At 46.6% G+C, this 19,250-nt stretch overlaps 1 protein-coding gene across 50 annotated transcripts in view; it reads left to right on the top strand.

Moving 5' to 3' along the window:
- The window catches only part of OBSCN (obscurin, cytoskeletal calmodulin and titin-interacting RhoGEF), a 267,376-nt gene that overhangs the window by 164,659 nt on the left and 83,467 nt on the right, over nt 1-19,250 (top strand). For all 50 annotated transcript variants that reach the window (XM_083578984.1, XM_083579001.1, XM_083578979.1 and 47 more), the window contains 13 exons: nt 132-161; nt 951-988; nt 3,248-3,370; nt 3,868-4,007; nt 5,896-6,096; nt 7,088-7,170; nt 7,555-7,728; nt 9,453-9,612; nt 10,854-10,967; nt 13,839-14,003; nt 16,686-16,844; nt 18,225-18,402; nt 18,517-18,630. In XM_083578984.1, coding sequence (XP_083435110.1) covers nt 132-161; nt 951-988; nt 3,248-3,370; nt 3,868-4,007; nt 5,896-6,096; nt 7,088-7,170; nt 7,555-7,728; nt 9,453-9,612; nt 10,854-10,967; nt 13,839-14,003; nt 16,686-16,844; nt 18,225-18,402; nt 18,517-18,630 — 1,679 coding nt within the window. The remainder of the gene's footprint in view (nt 1-131; nt 162-950; nt 989-3,247; nt 3,371-3,867; nt 4,008-5,895; nt 6,097-7,087; nt 7,171-7,554; nt 7,729-9,452; nt 9,613-10,853; nt 10,968-13,838; nt 14,004-16,685; nt 16,845-18,224; nt 18,403-18,516; nt 18,631-19,250) is intronic.

The following is a 19,250-nucleotide window of genomic DNA, read 5'->3' as shown; positions in this document are numbered from 1 at the left end:
GTGCCTGGAGGTTAGGATGCTGCACAGAGAGACTAGAAAAAAACTGAACGCGTCTTAAGATTTTCAGACTGGAAACTCACTGGAGATCCTGTTCTCCTCACCTCCTTCTTCCCTTTTTGTTTTTGTTGCAGGTATGAAGAAAAGGAAAAGAAAGAACATGGGTAATGTCTGAAAGTTCTTGTTAACACGTAGTGATATTGGTGATGTTTTAAACTTTGTGTTTTTCAGTTACTGAATTCTAATTTTGGTATCCTTTAAAATGCATTTCCCCCTGTAAATATACAACTCCCTGCATATTGAACTCACTGCACTCTTTTTGGCCCCTGCTAAAAACATTTTTCTCCAGGGAAACCTTCCCAGAAATGTAGAGTGTTGGTTTGCATTTTAATCTGTTTTCAGTTGATCACTGATTTTATAATTTTCGTGAATGTTTTAAGCAGATTTTTTAAAACCGTTTTCACTGATAATTTTATTATTTTCTTCTTTTTGCAAACCACTCTGAGGGATTTTGTTTGGAGGCGGAGGGCAATCATGTGGTGTATAAGTTTTATGAATTTTTAAATTTTATCACAGCTTGGGACCAGTGTACTTGAGATTGCCTGGCCTCTGTATGCCTCCTTGACCACTTCAATCTATGGAACTTGCAGTCTTAAAAGCATTATATGACATTTGCTCCATTTATGTGAGGAGTTGAACTTTTAGTGTGGCTGCACTTATATTAATATTAGGCAGGCACCCTCATTCTAATGTTTCAAGCAACCGCTAAACAAGCCTGTCGGGAATTATAATCCATCTGTGCACAGTTACTTTAAAATTTGCTCATTTTATCTGTGTATCATTGATAATCATTCTAAATAGTTTTGATGTATGCTGCTTAGGGATTTTTTTTATTATTATTAAGCGCTTTATAAATTCTCATATATTTATGCCTTCCCTTTTCTCTTCCTTAGAGTCGGGGTTTCTGTACATCCTCCTGAAGGCAGAAAAGGTATGAAAAGTTTCGCCTGTGCTTTAACTTCAAAATGTTACTCATATAGATCACAGTTTGCTGTTCCGTATAACGTTCTCTAATATGAATTACATAGTTTACAGCTGTAGTCTTTGATTTTTTTTATCAAATAAATGTTGCTAGGTTCATGCAGTTCATATGCAAATTACATTCATTGCTTTAAATCAGGGGTCAGCGAACTTTTTCAGCAGGGGGCCGGTCCACTGTCCCTCAGACCTTGTGGGGGGCCGGACTATATTTTGAAGAAGAAAAAAAATGAACAAATTCCTATGCCCCACAAATAACCCAGAGATGCATTTTAAATAAAAGCACACATTCTACTCATGTAAAAACACCAGGCAGGCCTCACAATTAACCCAGAGATGCATTTTAAATAAAAGCACACATTCTACTCATGTAAAAACACCAGCCAAGCCCCACAAATAACCCAGAGATGCATTTTAAATAAAAGGGCACATTCTACTCATGTAAAAACATGCTGATTCCCGGACCGTCTGCAGGCCGGATTTAGAAGGTGATTGTGCCGGATCCGGCCCCTGCCTACCCATGCTTTAAATCTGCAACTAGCTACCTTCCCCTTCAACCAGGAATTGTATCTGTCAGGCAAGGCATCATGTCAGTTGTACTGGTGACACTTAGGGTAACAGATACTAAACTACTAAATGTGTACACATCATGTCAACCATGGGAGGGTGTTCCTGCCTTTCAAATAGGGATTCTCATTTCAAAATACCGCCCTGCAGGACCCCGCCCTTTCTGATTCCTGCTTGCAAGTATTTTGAAGTGATTGCTTTGATTTATGCACCTGTGCACCATTCATACCTCTTGCAAGGCTTTGTACATCTTGTATCCTGGCATCTATACTGAAGTACAGATGTCTCAGGAGAAATACGCCATAAAAGGTGGGAAGGGTGGTAAAAATGTTTTCATGCTGGGGGCGACCGCCGAGACCATATAACACCGGTCTTGAAAGACCAACACTGGCTCCCAGTACATTTCCGAGCACAATTCAAAGTGTTGGTGCTGACCTTGAAAGCCCTAAATGGCCACGGTCCAGTATACCTGAAGGAGCGTCTCCACCCCCATCGTTCTGCCCGGACACTGAGGTCCAGCGCCGAGGGCCTTCTGGCGGTTCCCTCACTGTGAGAAGCCAAGTTACAGGGAACCAGGCAGAGGGCCTTCTCGGTAGTGCCTAAGCCACTCATCACCTGAAACCTGTAATAAGTTGTGGCCTTATTTAGCCCATGAACCTTAATAACTGTGTCATGTGTCTTTATTTCGGGGGGGGGCGGCGGGAACTCGCCACACATTTATGTCAATCATGAATTGTGTCTGTGTTTGCTTCCCTCCTTTATAGAGTCTCTGGCATTCATTGCTAGGGTTCCCAGAAGTGAAAATCCGGAAAAAGTTATTGAGCTTTTTTGGGGGGTGGAGGTGGGGGGTGTTAAAGTTGTTGAGCCCTAGTCATAGCAGACACTACTGATCGAGATGGGTATAAACAGCTTCCTATGACTTCATGGCTTAACAGATTGAGGTTGAATCCTGACAAGACAGAAGTACTGTTTTGGGGGACAGGGGGAGGGTGGGTGTGGGGGATTCCCTGGTCTTGAATGGGGTAACTGTGCCCCTGAAGGACCGGGTGCACAGCTTGGGAGTCATTTTGGACTCACAGCTGTCCATGGCGGCTCTACGTGGGGCTACCTTTGAAGGTGACTCAGAAACTGCAATTCATCCAGAATGCGGCAGCTAGACTGGTGACTGGGAGCGGCCGCCGGGACCACGTAACACCGGTCCTGAGAGATCTGCATTGGCTCCCAGTACATTTCCGAGCACAATTCAAAGTGTTGGCGCTGACCTTTAAAGCCCTAAACGGCCTCGGTCCAGTATACCTGAAGGAGCGTCTCCATCCCCATCGTTCAGCCCGGACACTGAGATCCAGTGCCGAGGGCCTTCTGGCGGTTCCCTCATTGCGAGAAGTGAGGTTACAGGGAACCAGGCAGAGGGCCTTCTCGGTAGTGGTGCCCACCCTGTGGAACACACTCCCTTCTTTAAAAGACATCTGAAGGCAGCCCTGTTCAGGGAAGTTTTTAATATTTAATGCTGTACTGTTTTTAACATTTCATTGGGAGCCTCCCAGAGTGGCTGGGGAAACTCAGCCAGATGGGTGGGGTATAAATTATTATTATTATTATTATTATTATTATTATTATTATTAAGCACCTCACTCTTCTTTGACAGGGGAACTTATGGAAGGTGAAGCTGGTCGGAGCCATATTTCACTTGCTGAGGTTGGGACTGAGGAATTCCTCCAGAAACTGACATCGCAGATCACAGAAATGGTATCTGCAAAGATTAGTCAAGGTAACAGCTTGTCTGAGCATGTTGACTGTCAGTTTTCAGTCTGAGACAGAAGCATACATGCCAGACTAGCTCATGTTTATTGGTCACCATCAAAGGCGTCTCGTTGGACCTTTTTCAGACACTTTCCTACGCAAATTTCAAAATGCTAGTGTGGAAATCTCAAAATGGCATTTAGGGAAGAGGAGGCTGGGACTAGTCACAATAATAATTAACAGTCACATCCAACATCAGCCAAGTATTCAGACTGGAAGGTTTAGACTACTCTTTATGTTGCTGTTTCTGGATTTGATTTCACTGTGGCTAGTTTGGGGTTTTTAATTGATTTAATTGCTTTATAGTGCAAGTTCAAAATGATTTGATTGCTTTATAGTGCAAGTTCCCTTGAGGACTTGGGAAGTAGGGTATAAACTAAATGAATAAACAGAAGCATGCTTTTTCACAAAACAAAGCAATTATTTGCTAGGAGTGTATTTTAATTGTTCATGTTTCCACTTCAGCTACACTTCAAGTACCTGGAGCCGACAGTGACGATGAATCAAAAACGCCATCTCCATCTCCACGACACGGCAGGTCCAGGCCTTCCTCAACTGCTCAGGAGTCTTCCTCTGAATCAGATGAGGGGGATGCAAGGGGAGAGGTATAATATTTACATAAGTGAACTGGATGCATGCCCAAGGAAGAGTGATTTAGCACAGAACATTCCATGAGTTCCCCAGAATATAAAAAGGCAACTACAGCATTGTATCTCAAACAAGCATGGCAATTGGTGTTGGGCACAGAGAGTTGAGACCTTTTGACTGCTCCACAGGAATAATATAATGGGTCAACCAAATGCCTCGCCTCCCCACCAGTCCGAAATGAAGCCAGTTTGCCTTACAGGTGTACATTCCTAGTACAGACTTTCCACCAAGGTGTGTTCTTCATTCCATGAGGTAATTTGGAAGACTGATTTGGGGCTTGAGAAACTGGTTGGAAGCAGCACGTTCGAGGTGAAAATTGATTCACAATAGAAAGAGCTCCCGATCATTAGATAGTAACTCTAGTCTAAAATTTTAGGTGATGTTGATCTGTGGCTGGAAGATAGATGCCATTTTGACTAGAAGTAGACAGGCTATGGACATTCGGACCACTATTGCTTTTGGTAACCCTCTCGCACTGCCATGTATTTCATTCAAGTAAAAGAAAATTTGGGATTAACCAAATTACCATCTAGTGGAAGGGTTTGTGTCAGGGAATCAGGAGCAGGAGCACTGGGGAGAGAGGAATTGGAGAGCGAAGGGGAAGAATCCGAGGGCAGCGTAGGGGAGTATGACAGTGACCCGAGAGATTCCATGAGCTTCTCCAGCGAATCAGAAGATTCCCAGAAGGGGGCGCCGATGGTCAGGGCAAGGGGGGTCCCAGGGGGGACGCACCAGAAACAAGGAGCCAGAGGGGAACCCCAAAGCAGCAGTGGAGGATCGGGACCAGTTTCCCCACCAGAGCGTAGTGGGGGGGAAGAGTCACATGTGTCAGGGGCAGTGTCTCCTCCAGAGAGGGAGTCAGGGCTGACCACGCCTCCAACGGAGGGGAGGTCAGTTGCAGCTAGCCCCCCCGAAGGGGGAAGCAGTGACAGCAGCAGTGAAACGGTCAGGAGGAAAGCTGCTGGCTGGGCGCGCGCGCCAAGTTCAAATGTGCAGGCGCGCGGAACAGCAGGAGACCCGGATGGGGAACCAGCTCCTAAAGCCCGCCGGAGGGAGGGAGAAGGCTCAGGGGAATCAGCGGGAGAAGAAGCTAGAAGGGGCGGAACCCCGGCAGGCAGGCGGACCCAGAGGAGGAAGGAGCAGCGGAGAAGGTGGAGCAAGGCTAGAATCTTAAATTGGTGTCAAGGGGGAGGAGACTCAGACGGAGCATCAGTGGTCTGACAGTTGAGACGTAGAGCTGCGCGCTGCGGCTCTGGATGTGAAACTGAACTTCAATAAAGACTTTTATACTTAACAACGAAGCAGCGTTGGTCCTTTGTGAGCTGGGACCTAGGGTAGCTCTGACAGTTTGTATTAAATGTTCCTACTTATTTTGTACATCTAGCGCTGCACATTGCTGCAACAAGCATCGATAAGTGGTCCACAAAGACCACCAGTAATTTTCAGTTGAGGGAAAAGTTTGGGAACCACTGATCTAGCCAATCCTTGCCTGGGTGGGATTTAATCAAGGGCTGAGTCCAGTAGACCAAACTAATGCTCTCTGTAATTCTAGATGCAGCTGGAAGCAGCTGGTTGTGGCATTCAGTCTCTCTAATGTCACACCAACACTGCACATTAATAGCACATGGCTTCTCCCAAAGAATCCTGGCACCTGTAGTTTGTAAAAGGTGCTGGGAACTGTAGCCCTGTGGAGGGCAAGCTATAGTTCCCAGGACTCTTTGATGGGGGGGGAGCCATGTAGTTTAAATGTATGGTGTGGATGTGATCTGAATATCAAGTAGGCTTTCTGCAAATTGGTGTCCTTTTCCTATAAAAATATATACTGAAAACACCATCTTCCTACAGATTTTTGACATCTACATGGTTACAGCAGACTACCTGCCCATGGGTGCTGATCGTGAAACCATCAGCCTGAAGGAAGGACAATACGTGGAAGTCCTGGATTCGGCTCATCCTCTGAAATGGCTAGTGAGGACCAAGCCCACCAAGTCCAACCCATCCAGGCAAGGTTGGGTTTCTCCTGCCTATCTGGATAAGAGGTTAAAGGTGAGAATCATCCACGTTTGGGTTCTCCAACATCAGATTCCTTTTGTTTGAGATTTCCTCAGGGACACGCAGACAAGCCAAAGTTGTGTAAACAATTTATCTGACTGTATTGTACATTGCCCCAACCTCTTTGAGGAGGAAGGGTGATATGGTGTTGGACTATCGGAGGAAGAGAGGGGAACTAGCCCCGCTGTACATCGGGGAGGGCTGTGTGCAGAGAGTCTCTTCCTTTAAATTCCTGGGAGTTTATCTCAGTGAAGACCTTACTTGGAAAATAAATAACAACCCAGGTGGTTAAGAAAGCCCAACAGAGACTCCATCTCCTCAGAGTATTGTGAAAGAACGATGTCAATCAACATTTGATGATCTCCTTCTACCGGTCAACAATAGAAAGTGTCCTTTCATACTGCATCACGGTGTGGTACGCTGGTTTGACATCAACTGATAGGAAGTGCCTACAGAGGGTGGTGAATACAGCACAAGATATTATGGGCTGTCCTGTGAATCTGCTGGATGAAATAGCGGAAGAACGTTGCCTCAGGAGAGTGAGGAAAATTCTCAGGGATGATTCACACCCTGGCCGGCACTTTCTTGATCTCCTGCCCTCGGGCAGAAGATATAGAAGCAGGATTTGTCGCACCAACAGGGTAAAGAACAGCTTCTATCCATGGGCTGTTAGGCTGCTGATTGAAAAGATAACAACAGGGCAACTGACTTTTGGGTTTGGTGGGTGTGCGTCAGTAAACGAGGGGAATTAAGACTAAGAGAGCTGCGTGGGGGGTGCTTGTGTAATCTCACTGTATACAAGTTGTACAAGTGACAATAAAGTATTTCAATTTCAATATATAAATATAATAAATAAAAGCAGTTCTAGCTTCTCCTTCATTCAGGATATCGGAGAAGCACACGGCCTGAAGTAGCTCCACAAATGTGCTCCCAGTAGATGCAGAAATGACCAGATCTTAAATTTTATTCCCTTTATTATTTTTAGCTGTCTGCTGAGTGGGGCATTCCAGAGGTTCCAGAGTTCCATGGAGAATCAGTTTCAGAGGATGAATATAAAAAGAAGCTGAGGTGGGCACTTCATGAAGGTCCTTCCTGTAAGAGAGGTCCAATTCCATTTGTCTCTACGGGTGGGGTTATGTTATCCATGAACTCTCCACTTTATTTTGAATTAAAAACCAGTTTTGGAGCCATTCCAGAGGGCTGCGTCCAACTAAGTCCTAACACCCTTTGAAATGAATGGACCTAAACCAGTCATGCCCAATAATTTCAGTGGGTCTACTCTGACTAGTGCTGGATACAACCCAGATTGTGCTCTCAATCCAGACTGGGGCACTACACCAGTTTCCTGCCAACTCTCCTTCCCAGATGTTAGTTATAGTGGAAGGCACCATTTTATGGGCTGGAACTGGATCTACTTCCCTAATGTATTCACCTATTTTCTCTTTCCACCAGCCTCATTATTCAGGACTTGCTGAACACTGAGGAGGAGTTTGTCAAGGACCTAGAGTTCCTCCAGACGCACCACATTCAGTTCACCGAGACCTGCCCTGTCGTCCCTGTGGCTCTTTCCAGTCAGAAGCTCATCATCTTCAGAAACATCACCGACATTACCCACTTCCATTCCATGTACGTATAACTGGGGGGACTGCATGGTCAGTGAGACAGAGGCCCAGCTAGCAGTGAATGTCTGAACTGATAGGCCTTTTTCTACAGGACCAGCAACTTTGGGACAAGGCAATTTGGAGACTCGGGGAAATGAAACATATGATTCAAAACCCAAATCAATACAGTGATGGGACTCTTTCCTGTGAAACCCTGCAGCTTCCTTCTCTGTTTTTATTGCTCTGTGAAGACTTGGCTTTTTAAGGCAGGCTTCTGGTGGAGGCTGACTAGACTATGGGTTCTTCCACACTTCTGCTTGTCCAGCTGCCTCCCCCCAAGAAAACTCGCTTTTTACTGCTGAATTGGAGCAAACGTCAATTGGGTTTTCTATGGATTGATGTTTGCTTTGATTCAGAGATGAAGAGTGGTAAAGAGTGCATTTTCTCTGGGGCAAGCAGCTGGACAAACAGAAAACCACTCAGGGTCCATGCTTTCCAGCCAAGCAAAGTGTTTTATCCATTGCTATTTTGGAGGGGAGTGAAGGAAACTTTTGTGTGTGATGGCCTGGGATTCGGACTCGGAGGCTGAACCTGAGGAATCCCAGCCTGCACAGGAGTCCCTGTCTCCAGAACCAGCTGAGCCAGGGCTGGGGCTTGAGCTTGAAGGGTCCTCACCTGTGCTGGATCCTCAGGAGCAGACACCAGCTGAATCCGCTCTGGCTCCTGAAGTGATGGAGGACCCATTGCCTGCAGGTGCTCCACTCTCAGCCCCGTCAGGGGAAGCTGAGGTTGCATCTGGGTCTGGTAACCCTCCAGCCTCTCCTGAGCTGCAGAGGCTCAGGGCAGAGAGGCGGAGGGAACTAAGTTCCCGCAGGAGTGCTTGCCTTCAGGCCAGGAGAGGCGAGGCACCTGTGGACTGGGGCCGCCCTATGCCCCAGGGCAGATAAAAGCCAGCCAGCCCCAGTCCCAGGTTGTGGGAGCAACATTGTTGGTAGCCTGTTCCTGCCTGCACCCTGTCCTGCTCTTCTGCCGGAGCTCCTGACCTCACCCGACTCCCTGCCTTGGACCCAGCTTCAGCTTTGACGGACAGCCACCATACCGCACCCTCAACCTCAGACTGGACTCTGTCCTCGACGCACAGTTAACCCTCGGGACCAGCACATTGTGGCTCAGTGCAGTTGTGCTCAAGCGGGGATGGCAACTTGAATAAAATATGGGGGGGGGCAAGTAAGCCCCACCCTGTATAATTGATCACATGACACAGTGCACACACACCATTTAATGGTAATGACCATCAACCTTTTGGGGGGCCCCGGCCCCCTCAAATATTTTATTGGGGCAGGGGGTGAAGGCCCCTCTGCCCCTAGGAGTTGACTCCTATGTGCTCAGGTCCTACTTGTAGGCATATGGTTGGCCACTGTGGGGAAAGGATGCTGAACTACGTGGACCTTTCGCCTGATCCACCAGCCAGATTTTTCTTACGCTCTTGTGTACTGTTAGTTTAAGGCTGGATTTTTATGAATATTGTAATTGTTGTGTTTCCATTTGCGTTTAGCTGCTTTGAGTTTTCTTTTGGAAATAAAAGCAGAATAGTATTTTGTTAGTGACTAAGTTTGCAGCTGTATTGTGCTTATGTCAGCACTGCTGTAAAACAAACAAACGGTGTATTCTGTTGGTTGGGATGATTCCAACCAGAGTTTAGTTGTTATGGCCTTGGCCTTCCGCCTCTCATGACCTTTGCCCCCACAGGACATTCTTCCCAGAGCTTCAGAAATGTGACACTGATGATGACGTAGCTATGTGCTTCATCAAGAATGAGGGGGAATTTGACAGGTACATCCAGTACCTGGTGGGCCGTATACAGGCTGAATCTGTTGTTGTCAGCAAAACTGTTCAGGAGTTCTATAAGGTAAGTATTGCTGGCTACTATGATGCATGCCATTCCCTCTGGGAAACACATTTGAGTATTTGATTGTATCGTCTGTTGAATATATAGGGATTAACTTCTGGGTCATGTTTTTGAGTAGTTCAGTAGACCTATTCAGCTCCACTCAGCTTCATGGCTGGGATAGCTGTCCCCTGTCCAGTACCATTAACTCCATTCACTGCACAACTCTATTATAACAGTATTGGTGGATTAATTTAATTGTCAGGCAAGAGATTCTTCAAACCAGATTTAGGTTTGAGTACCTATCCATTCTGAAGGAAATCAGCCCTGAGTGCTCACTGGAAGGACAGATCCTGAAGCTGAGGCTCCAATACTTCGGCCACCTCATGAGAAGAGAACACTCCCTGGAAAAGACCCTGATGTTGGGAAAGATGGAGGGCACAAGGAGAAGGGGACGACAGAGGACGAGGTGGTTGGACAGTGTTCTCGAAGCTACCAAAATGAGTTTGACCCAACTGCAGGAGGCAGTGGAAGACAGGAGTGCCTGGTGTGCTCTGGTCCATGGGGTCACGAAGAGTCGGACACAACTAAATGACTAAACAACAACAACTAACCTTTGCATTGAAACCTGCCTGGATTCTTCACCTATGTCAAGCATGTCCAAAGTCCATTTTGGGGGCCTAATCTAGCCTGCCGGTTGGTGTAATCTGGCTCCTATGGCAGTTCATTTCCTGGGGTAAAATCCTGAAAAACCCTCAATAACTTCAATCCTAAAAAAAGCTCAACAACAACTTTGGTTGGCCCTTTAGTCGGCCCTCACGGCCCTTCACTTCATCAAATCTGGCCCTCTTTGAAAAAAGTTTGGACACCACTGACCTATGCGTATGCTCATTTTCACTTGCACGTTATTGCAAAGGAGAGTGTTCCACCTCCTAAAAACAAGCCCGTAAACTTATTGTTTCTTTGTTCACACCAAAGGCCCTGACAGATACATACTGCAATTGATCAGTACATTAGTAGAGAAGCTTAAAATTTCAAATATTGCAGCATAGCATAAAAAAATATACAGGGATATGAAAGAACAAACTTGAATTCAAATTAGATATCTGTTTCTCTGCTGAAGCTTATACCTATTTAATCTTACTCATTTTCTCTCTCGCTCTCTGCTTGCCAGATGTTTGCAAAGCAGCCAAGACTTTTAAATGGTGATATGAGTTCTGACAGCTTGAAAAATCTTGACCGTTGTTTTTTTCCTTGCGCAGCGATATATAGAGGGAACATATTCTGCGGACTCATCTCAGCCCCCAGTGCTTCCTCTGCAGCACTATCTAGAGAGACCGATAAACAGGATCCAGAAGTATCAAACTGTAATTAAGGTCAGGAGCATTTCCTTTTAATAATTAGTGTCATTGTTTCGGGTGGGTGTGGGTGTGGGTAGGCAAATATTTCTCTCTTTTAGCTTGACACCTGTTTATTATTTTGGTTTCACCGAGATTATTCATAATTTAGTCCTCGCCAGCTTGTTTCTGGTTCAGCATTGATCACAATCTAAGTCAGTTTACCAAATTCCTGAGGACTGAACAACTCCCGGGGCAAACCAGTAAGATTAATGAAACCTTACAAATTAATCAGTGTCAGGTGTGCGCGCAGGAGCCAGGCCCTGTGACCAATAATGTTATGTACTGAAGTTCTCACCCTGGGCTAGCAGGGGGATACTGTAGATAGTTTTCACTCAGGTCCACATATGCAAATAAGGGATCGAAAGTGACGTTCAGTGATTGGATAGTTACAGAAAGTTGTTACAGTTACATTGTACTGGAGCTCTATATAAGCAGGCTCCCTGAACCCTTCAGTTCAGTTCTGTTCTGGCCTGTGAATAAACAAGAGCTGTTTGAAGAATCGCTGCGTCGTCTGATATGTTCACCTACAACTTAACAAATAGGACTCTGCAGGACTGCGGCCTTCCTAAGTTTATTCTGGAGAGGCAAGGCTCGGCCACACAGGTGAGGCTGATTGGTAACTCACAGCACCTGGTGGCAAGAGCCAGGAAGGGATATAAGGTCAGCATTTTCCCTTCGGCTCTTTGCTACAGCAACACGTTCCCTGCCTTGCTGCGTTTGACTCCTTGCTTCTTGATCCTTGGACCCTTGACTTTGTGACTCCTTGTTTCCTGACCCTCGGACCCTTGGCTTCTTGACTCCCGGCTCTCTGACCCTCGGACTCTTGGCTTTCTGACTCCTGGCTTCTGGACTCTTGTTCCTGCTCCCACCCCGCCATCTTGCCCACGGTCCCAACGTCCCCAGCGGGGACTTTGATCGCCTGTGAACCGGACCGTGACAGTTTGCTATGGCCGCGCCTTGCCTCTTCAGAACAAACCTAGGAAGGCCCCAGCCCTGCAGAATCCTATTGGTCACAGAGCCCGCACACCTGACAGACAGATTAATGGAGGAAAAGGATATTGATGACTACTAGCCATTATGACTATGCTTTGCCTCCACAGTTGGAGACAGTAGTGGTTCTAAATGCCAGTTGCTGGAAACCACAAGAGGGCAAAGTTTGTTCATGCTCAGAACCTGTTTCTGGGCTTCCCATAGGCATCAGGTTGGTCACTGTGCAATCAGGATGCTGAATTAGATGGACCATTGGCCTGATTAAGCAGGCTTGTCGTACATTCTTATAGCATCACAAAGTGGCAAGCTTTCTCTTTGCCACAGGGAAAGCTAGCAAACAAATCTGCACCAGTCACTTCATGGAATCATAGATTTGTAGAGCTGGAAGGGACCCTGAGGCTCACCTAGTCCAGCTCCCTGCAATGCAGAAATTTGCAACTGTCCCATCTGGGGATTGAACCTGAAACCTTGGCATTATCAGCACCACACTCTGACCCAGCAGTTCCCAAACTTTTTGAGTCACAGAGCACTTTTCAGGAGAAAAATTTGTCACGGAGCACTGTTATGCCAAAGGCATTAGGTGGCAAGAAACACGAGCTTTTAATAAGCAATAGAAACTTCCCAGATAATTCTGGAAAAGCGTCAAAGCTAACAATCAGAAGTGAAAGAGTGGCAAAGTTCTCACAGAGGAGACAAGGTTAGCGTGGTGCTAGTGCGTTTGTCTGTGTGCTTCAATGATGTCCTTGATGTTTTGTGGGGTTCCGAGAAGGTGCTGGTGGGCAAAACTGAGGTGATGCATGACATGCACTTTGGTCTATAATACAGTGGTAAAGGTAAAGGGACCCCTGACCATTAGGTCCAGTCGTGGCCGATTCTGGGGTTGCGGCGCTCATCTCGCTTTATTGGCCAAGGGAGCCGGCGTACAGCTTCCGGGTTATGTGGCCAGCATGACTAAGTCGCTTCTGGCGAAACAAAGCAGCGCACGGAAACACTGTTTACCTTCCCGCCGGAGCGGTACCTATTTATCTACTTGCACTTTGACGTGTTTTCAAACTGCTAGGTTGGCAGGAGCAGGGACCGAGGAACGGGAGCTCACCCCGTTGCGGGGATTCGAACTGCCGACCTTATGATCGGCAAGTCCTAGGCTCTATGGTTCAACCCACAACGCCACCCGCGTCCCTAATACAGTGGTACCTTGGGTTAAAAACTTAATTCGTTCCAGAGGTCCTTTCTTAACATGAAACTGTTCTTAACCTGAGGTACCACTTTAGCTAATGGGGCCTCCCGCTGCCACCGCGCCACTGCTGCACAATTTCTGTTCTCATCCTGAAGCAAAGTTCTTAACCCGAGGTACTATTTCTGGGTTAGCGGAGTCTGTAATCTGAAGCGTCTGTAACCCAAGGTACCACTGTACTTGCTATCTACACTGCTTCACAGCATACTGCTGGAGATAAATAATTTCTACCCAATATTTACCTATACACAGTTCAAGGCCACACAAATTCACAATTTTGAGATCTTGTCACATTTATTTTATTTATTTTTCGTTCCAATCTCTTCGTGGAGAACTTAGAGATGCTTCACAGAGTTCCAAGTGCTCCACAGAGCACAGTTTGGGAACCAATAGTTCTAACCAATTGAGTTATCCCGGCAAACATCCACCAGAGATGAGAGTAGATGGGGTGTGCTCCTGAAAAAGTGCAAGTTATTCTTTCACATTCATTGGGATTTCCTAGAATTCTTTTTTTCCAGTTAAATAAATAATAATAGTGATTTGTTAGAAGATGTCTTTGTTGAAAGTATTCATAAATTGGTAGACACAGATCATGCCAGTGGTGTAATTTTATGTATTTGCAGGATCTAATTCGAAACAAAGCAAGGAACAGTCAAAACTGTGCGCTGTTGGAGCAGGCTTATGCTATTGTGTCTGCCCTCAACAGACGAGCAGAAAACAACCTACACGTGTCGCTCATTGAGAACTATCCAGGCACCCTAGAAATCCTAGGGGAGCCCATCCGACAGGTACTGGAAGGCAAAGAGTCTCATTCTGATCTTGTCTAATAGATATCAGAGAGTTGTGTTTATTATATATTTTGGCTCCTCACATTGAGCCACCAGAGACGCTGGATTTATATTAATTATTGCTCTAAACACTTTGCTTTGACGAGGTTCATGCCCATTGCTTTGTGAATCAACCCTGTATCAAACAAGTATTTTTCAGTTATTTCCTAGATTATGTGAAAGTTCACATTCCTCTATCTGCTGCTGCTTTGGCACCATTCTCCCTCTTCTTCTTATTGCTTCTGGTTGGATTAGTGCAGAGGTCTTGAACCTTTTTGAGTCCATGGCTCCCTTGACCAACTACAATCTTTCTGTGGCACCCATGGGGGCTAAGGTGCCCAGTTATGTCAACCCTCGCCTGCAGAGCTGGCAGCTTCTCACCCTTTTTCGAACACCCTCCCTTGTTGTGCTGGGCCCGGGGGTAACCCGAGAAACGCAGTCCAGGACCGGACCAGAATCCGAAGGTTCTGCTAGGAGTCAGTCCGACAGGGCCAAGGCAGGACACGAGGCAGGAAACCAGGCAAGGACAGGTACAGGACCTCAGGCAGGAACTGGCATACAGCAATGTTGCTCCCGCAACCTGGGGCGGGGTCCGACAGCCTTTTATCTTTGTTGGGGTAGCAGCCGGTCCTGATCCCCCGGTGACTCACCTCCCTGTCTCGCCTGAAGGTGAGCAGTCCTCCTGCGAGTACTCAGGTCTCTCCTTCTCTCAGACCTTAGTCTCTGCAGCTCAGGAGATGTTGGTGGGTTACTAGACCCAGGGGCCACCTCAGCCTCCCCTGACCCAACCGGTAGTGGATCAGCTGTAAGTGATGGCCCAGCTGGAGGCAACAAGGTCATCCCTGCATCTGGAGCCAGGGCAGGCTCAGGCCTCTGACTTGGCTCAGCTGGTGTTTGTTGCAGGGAAACCTGTGCAGACTGGGACTCTTCAGGATCAGGCCTCAGACTTGGTTCAGATGATGCCTGAGGCAAAGGATCTGGTGCAGACTGAGTCTCCTCTGGTTCTGAGTCCGAGCTCGAGTCCCAGGCCATCACTCTTGTTGAGTGTTCTCTCAGCCTCCTCTCCTTTCCCCTTTCCTTGGGAGTCCTTTGGGCATCTGCTGCTGCCACCCTTGGTCTCTGAGCCACCCAACCGCACCCCAGAGAGAGGTGCCTCCTCACACTGCCCCACAGGGGCCTGGGGCATGTCTGTCCATTCCCAACAGCAAGGGCTGGCTGCGGCTTCCTCGCCCGCTTGCTTTCTTACTCCTGGTAACCAGCACCCCCTGACCAGCCCCAGAGGCACCATTCGCCTGGTGAGCTTGTAGCCAGGGCTGCTGCAACAAACAGCTGTACAAGCCTTTGGGAGGCAGAAATGCAAGAGGGCATCAGAAGAGAGAGGGAAGGAAAGAGGGACAGAGGCCAGTGTTACCTGTGGCACCCCTGACCACCACTCAAGGCACCCCAGGGTGCCACAGCACACTGGTTGAAAACCACTGGATTCGTCTTAGGGGCAATTCCAGCCAATCAGGGACCAGCCAATAGTGACCATCATGATATCACAAATCTACATAGCCAATCAGTTCTGGTGATAGGAGGTAGTCACTGAGGCTGGCAAAATCAACTGAAAGTGTGCGCTTCCTGAAAATGTGACTTATGAAGCAATCGCTCGAAAATTGCTGAAGGAAAACATTACTTTTGTAACAAAAAAAATTCCCCCTCCTTTTGGCTGAGCTCTGCTTTTTATAACATACACTTCATTACTTACCTAATGCATTATATTTTTGAAATTAGCGCAACTGATGGTGTTGTTTCTAACACATGCATGCGCATCAGTATGTATGCATTATTATATCTATTTGTCACTACATTTTTGGGTCTCAAATTGATTTAACATTTAAAAATAAATGTCCGAGTGCTATTCAGACACCTAATGATATAGACAGTGCATATATTTTCTGTCTATGCTCACACAGGAAAAATGTCTCGTGGAAGGTAAAGGGACCCCTGACCATTAGGTCCAGCCGTGGCCGACTCTGGGGTTGCGGTGCTCATCTCACTTTATTGGCCAAGGGAGCTGGCATACAGCTTCCAGGTCATGTGGCCAGCATGACTAAGCTGCTTCTGGCGAACCAGAGCAGCGCACGGAAACACCGTTTTCCTTCCCGCTAGAGTGGTACCTATTTATCTACTTGCACTTTGACATGCTTTCGAACTGCTAGGTTGGCAGGAGCAAGGGCCAAGCAACGGGAGCTCACCCCGTCATGGGGATTCGAACCGCCGACCTTCTGATCGGCAAGTCCTAGGCTCTGTGGTTTAACCCACAGCGCCAAGGTAACCATGAGTATATAAGGGGAACCTCACATGTTCCTGCTTGAGTTTAAGACATAGAGCTTTTTATCTTTTTCAGACTGAGTTGGTTGCTACTTGTCTTGTGGCTTCTGCAAAAGGTGTGAAATCTAAATCCCTACAATGAATAGAATAGTATCCAGGATGACAATGGGTTTTGCCTCTGATGCAGAACGTAGGGGTAGGGTGGAGTTTTGGAGAACAAAACGAAGCACCAAAACAAAACATTATATGGAACACAAGTAGAATTGCCCAGAGAAGGAGGGTTCTGGCCTGTCAAAGACCAACTTGGCTAAATTTTGCTTTTCGTTCCAGGGCCAGTTCATTGTCTGGGAAGGCGCTCCTGGTGCCAGAATGGCTTGGAAGGGTCACAAGAGACATGTCTTCCTCTTCAAGAATTATATCTTGGTTTGCAAGCCCAAACGAGACACCAAGACAGATACTTACAGCTACATCTTCAAGAATATGATGAAGGTTTGACCATTAGGTTCTTTATTTGACAACAAGATCCCCACTTCCTCTCCCTTTACCTGCCCAGGTCAAGTTGTCTGCCAGGAAAATGTTGCATTGCTCTTTACAGTAGCATTTAATTTCAAATATCATAGTAGCAAGAAAGAAAAAAAGCAAGAAGGAAAAAATGTAATACTAAGGTAAATTGTGCATTAAAATGCATATATCAGTGAAAACAGCATACCAAAATGCCTTATTTCAGGGGAAATTGCTTTGCAAAGAAATGTATTTAGGCAAAATTGCAAACAAACATGTATACAGTGGTACCTCTGGTTACGAACTTAATTCGTTCCAGAGGTCCTTTCTTAACCTGAAACCGTTCTTAACCTGAGGTACCGCTTTAGCTAATGGGCCTCCCACTGCCACCGCACGATTTCTGTTCTCATCCTGAGGTAAAGTCCTTACTTAACCCGAGGTCCTACTTCCGGGTTAGTGAAGTCTGTAACCTGAAGTGTTTGTAACCCGAGGTGTTTGTAACCCAAGGTACCACTGTATTAGGAGGAATTTGCAGTAAAATACTAATGGCCTTTTTGTGAAAATTTCCCTCCCTTTCCCTCTCCTGATACAATCCTTCAAAAAGAAAAAAGAAAAAGTCCCTCTACAGCAATAGTAAAAATTACAATAGTAAAAGAGAGAGAAAAAGATCTAATTGATACAAACAGGGTTGTTTTTTTGCTCATTTGTTTTTACTAACAGTTTACTATCATAAGGGAGAGGACCACTGCAAATAAGGAAAGATTAAAACTCCACTCCTATATGCTGTGGTCTCAGTCCTGATCACTTCCCTGACTTGATTTAATTTTAAAAACAAAACAAAACACAGTGACATTTCTTCAAACAACACTTTTAAACTAATGCGCCTGTAGGTCCTTAGTGCATAGATTGAGCTCGAGGCCTCATAGATGATACCGTATTTTTCGCTCTATAGGACACACTTTTCCCCCTCCAAAAATTAAGGGGAAATGTGTGTGCATCCTATGGAGCAAATGCAGGCTCCTTGGCTTCAGCGATAGCAATGTCTTGCTCTCCCAGCTTCAGCAAAAGGAACCCGAAGCCTGCAGAGCGCAGCGGGAACTCGCACTGCGCTCTGAAGGATTCAGGGATCTTTGAGGCTGGCGGTGGGTGAAAGCAGCGCTTCCCCCCACCGCCAGCCCCACAAGCTCGGGGAGCGCTGAGCAGAGAGGGGGAGTTTTTTTCTTTTTCTTGTTCTTCCCCTCTAAAACAAGGTGCGTCCTATGGTCGGGTGCGTCCTATAGAGCGAAAAATACGGTATATCTCTATGCGTTCTGCAATAAATGAGAAGGTATTTTAAATGGCTTTTAACATCGCCCTCTGACTACCCAGCTACCAAACATAGACGTGAATGATCTTGTGGAAGGAGATGACCGGGCCTTTGAGATTTGGCATGAGCGGGAAGACTCAGTCCGCAAGTATCTGTTTCAAGCCAGGACCGTCATCATCAAGAACTCCTGGGTGAAGGAAATCTGTGGCATTCAGCAACGCATCAGTCTCCCTGTATGGGGTATGTACAACTGACTGTGTCCCACATCTGCACTGCCTGATATTCCCCTTCTTCAGCTTTTCCTTATCCAGCTTTCCAGTGAGTAGCACTTATTTTAAATCTGTTCACTTCCAGATCCGCCAGAGTTTGAGGAAGAACTGGCTGACTGTACCGCTGAACTTGGTGAAACTGTCAAATTAGCCTGCAGAGTAACAGGCACACCCAAGCCAGGTGTCAGCTGGTATAAAGGTATAAGCATTCTTAGCTTCCTGTAATGTAGGTCAAAATCGATCTCCAAATTTTATTTGGTTTAACCGTTCAGCAACAATATTAAAGTGGTCAATGAATCAGTTTCCTACCCTGGCTGAGACCTTACCTGCCTGCGGACTGTCTCGCCAGAGTGGTGCATGCTCTAGTTATTGCCCGCTTGGACTACTGCAATGCGCTCTATGTGGGGCTACCTTTGAAGGTGACCCAGAAACTGCAATTAATCCACAATGTGGCAGCTAGACTGGTGACTTGGAGCAGCTGCCGAGACCACATAACACCGATCTTGAAAGACCTACATTGGCTCCCAGTACGTTTCTGAGCACAATTCAAAGTGTTGGTGCTGACCTTTAAAGCCCTAAACGGCCTCGGTCCTGTATACCTGAAGGAGCGTCTCCACCCCCCATCGTTCAGCCTGGACACTGAGATCCAGCGCCGAGGGCCTTCTGGCAGTTCTCTCATTGTGAGAAGTGAGGTTACAGAGAACCAGGCAGAGGGCCTTCTCGGTAGTGGCTCCCGCCCTGTGGAACGCACTCCCCTCAGATGTGAAGGAAATAAGCAGATCTCTTCTCTTTAAAAGACAACTGAAGGCAGCCCTGTTT

This window comes from Podarcis filfolensis (genome assembly GCF_964270895.1).
Source record: "Podarcis filfolensis genome assembly, chromosome: 12".
NCBI lineage: Eukaryota > Metazoa > Chordata > Lepidosauria > Squamata > Lacertidae > Podarcis > Podarcis filfolensis.
This window is presented reverse-complemented; position numbering and strand designations above follow the sequence as displayed.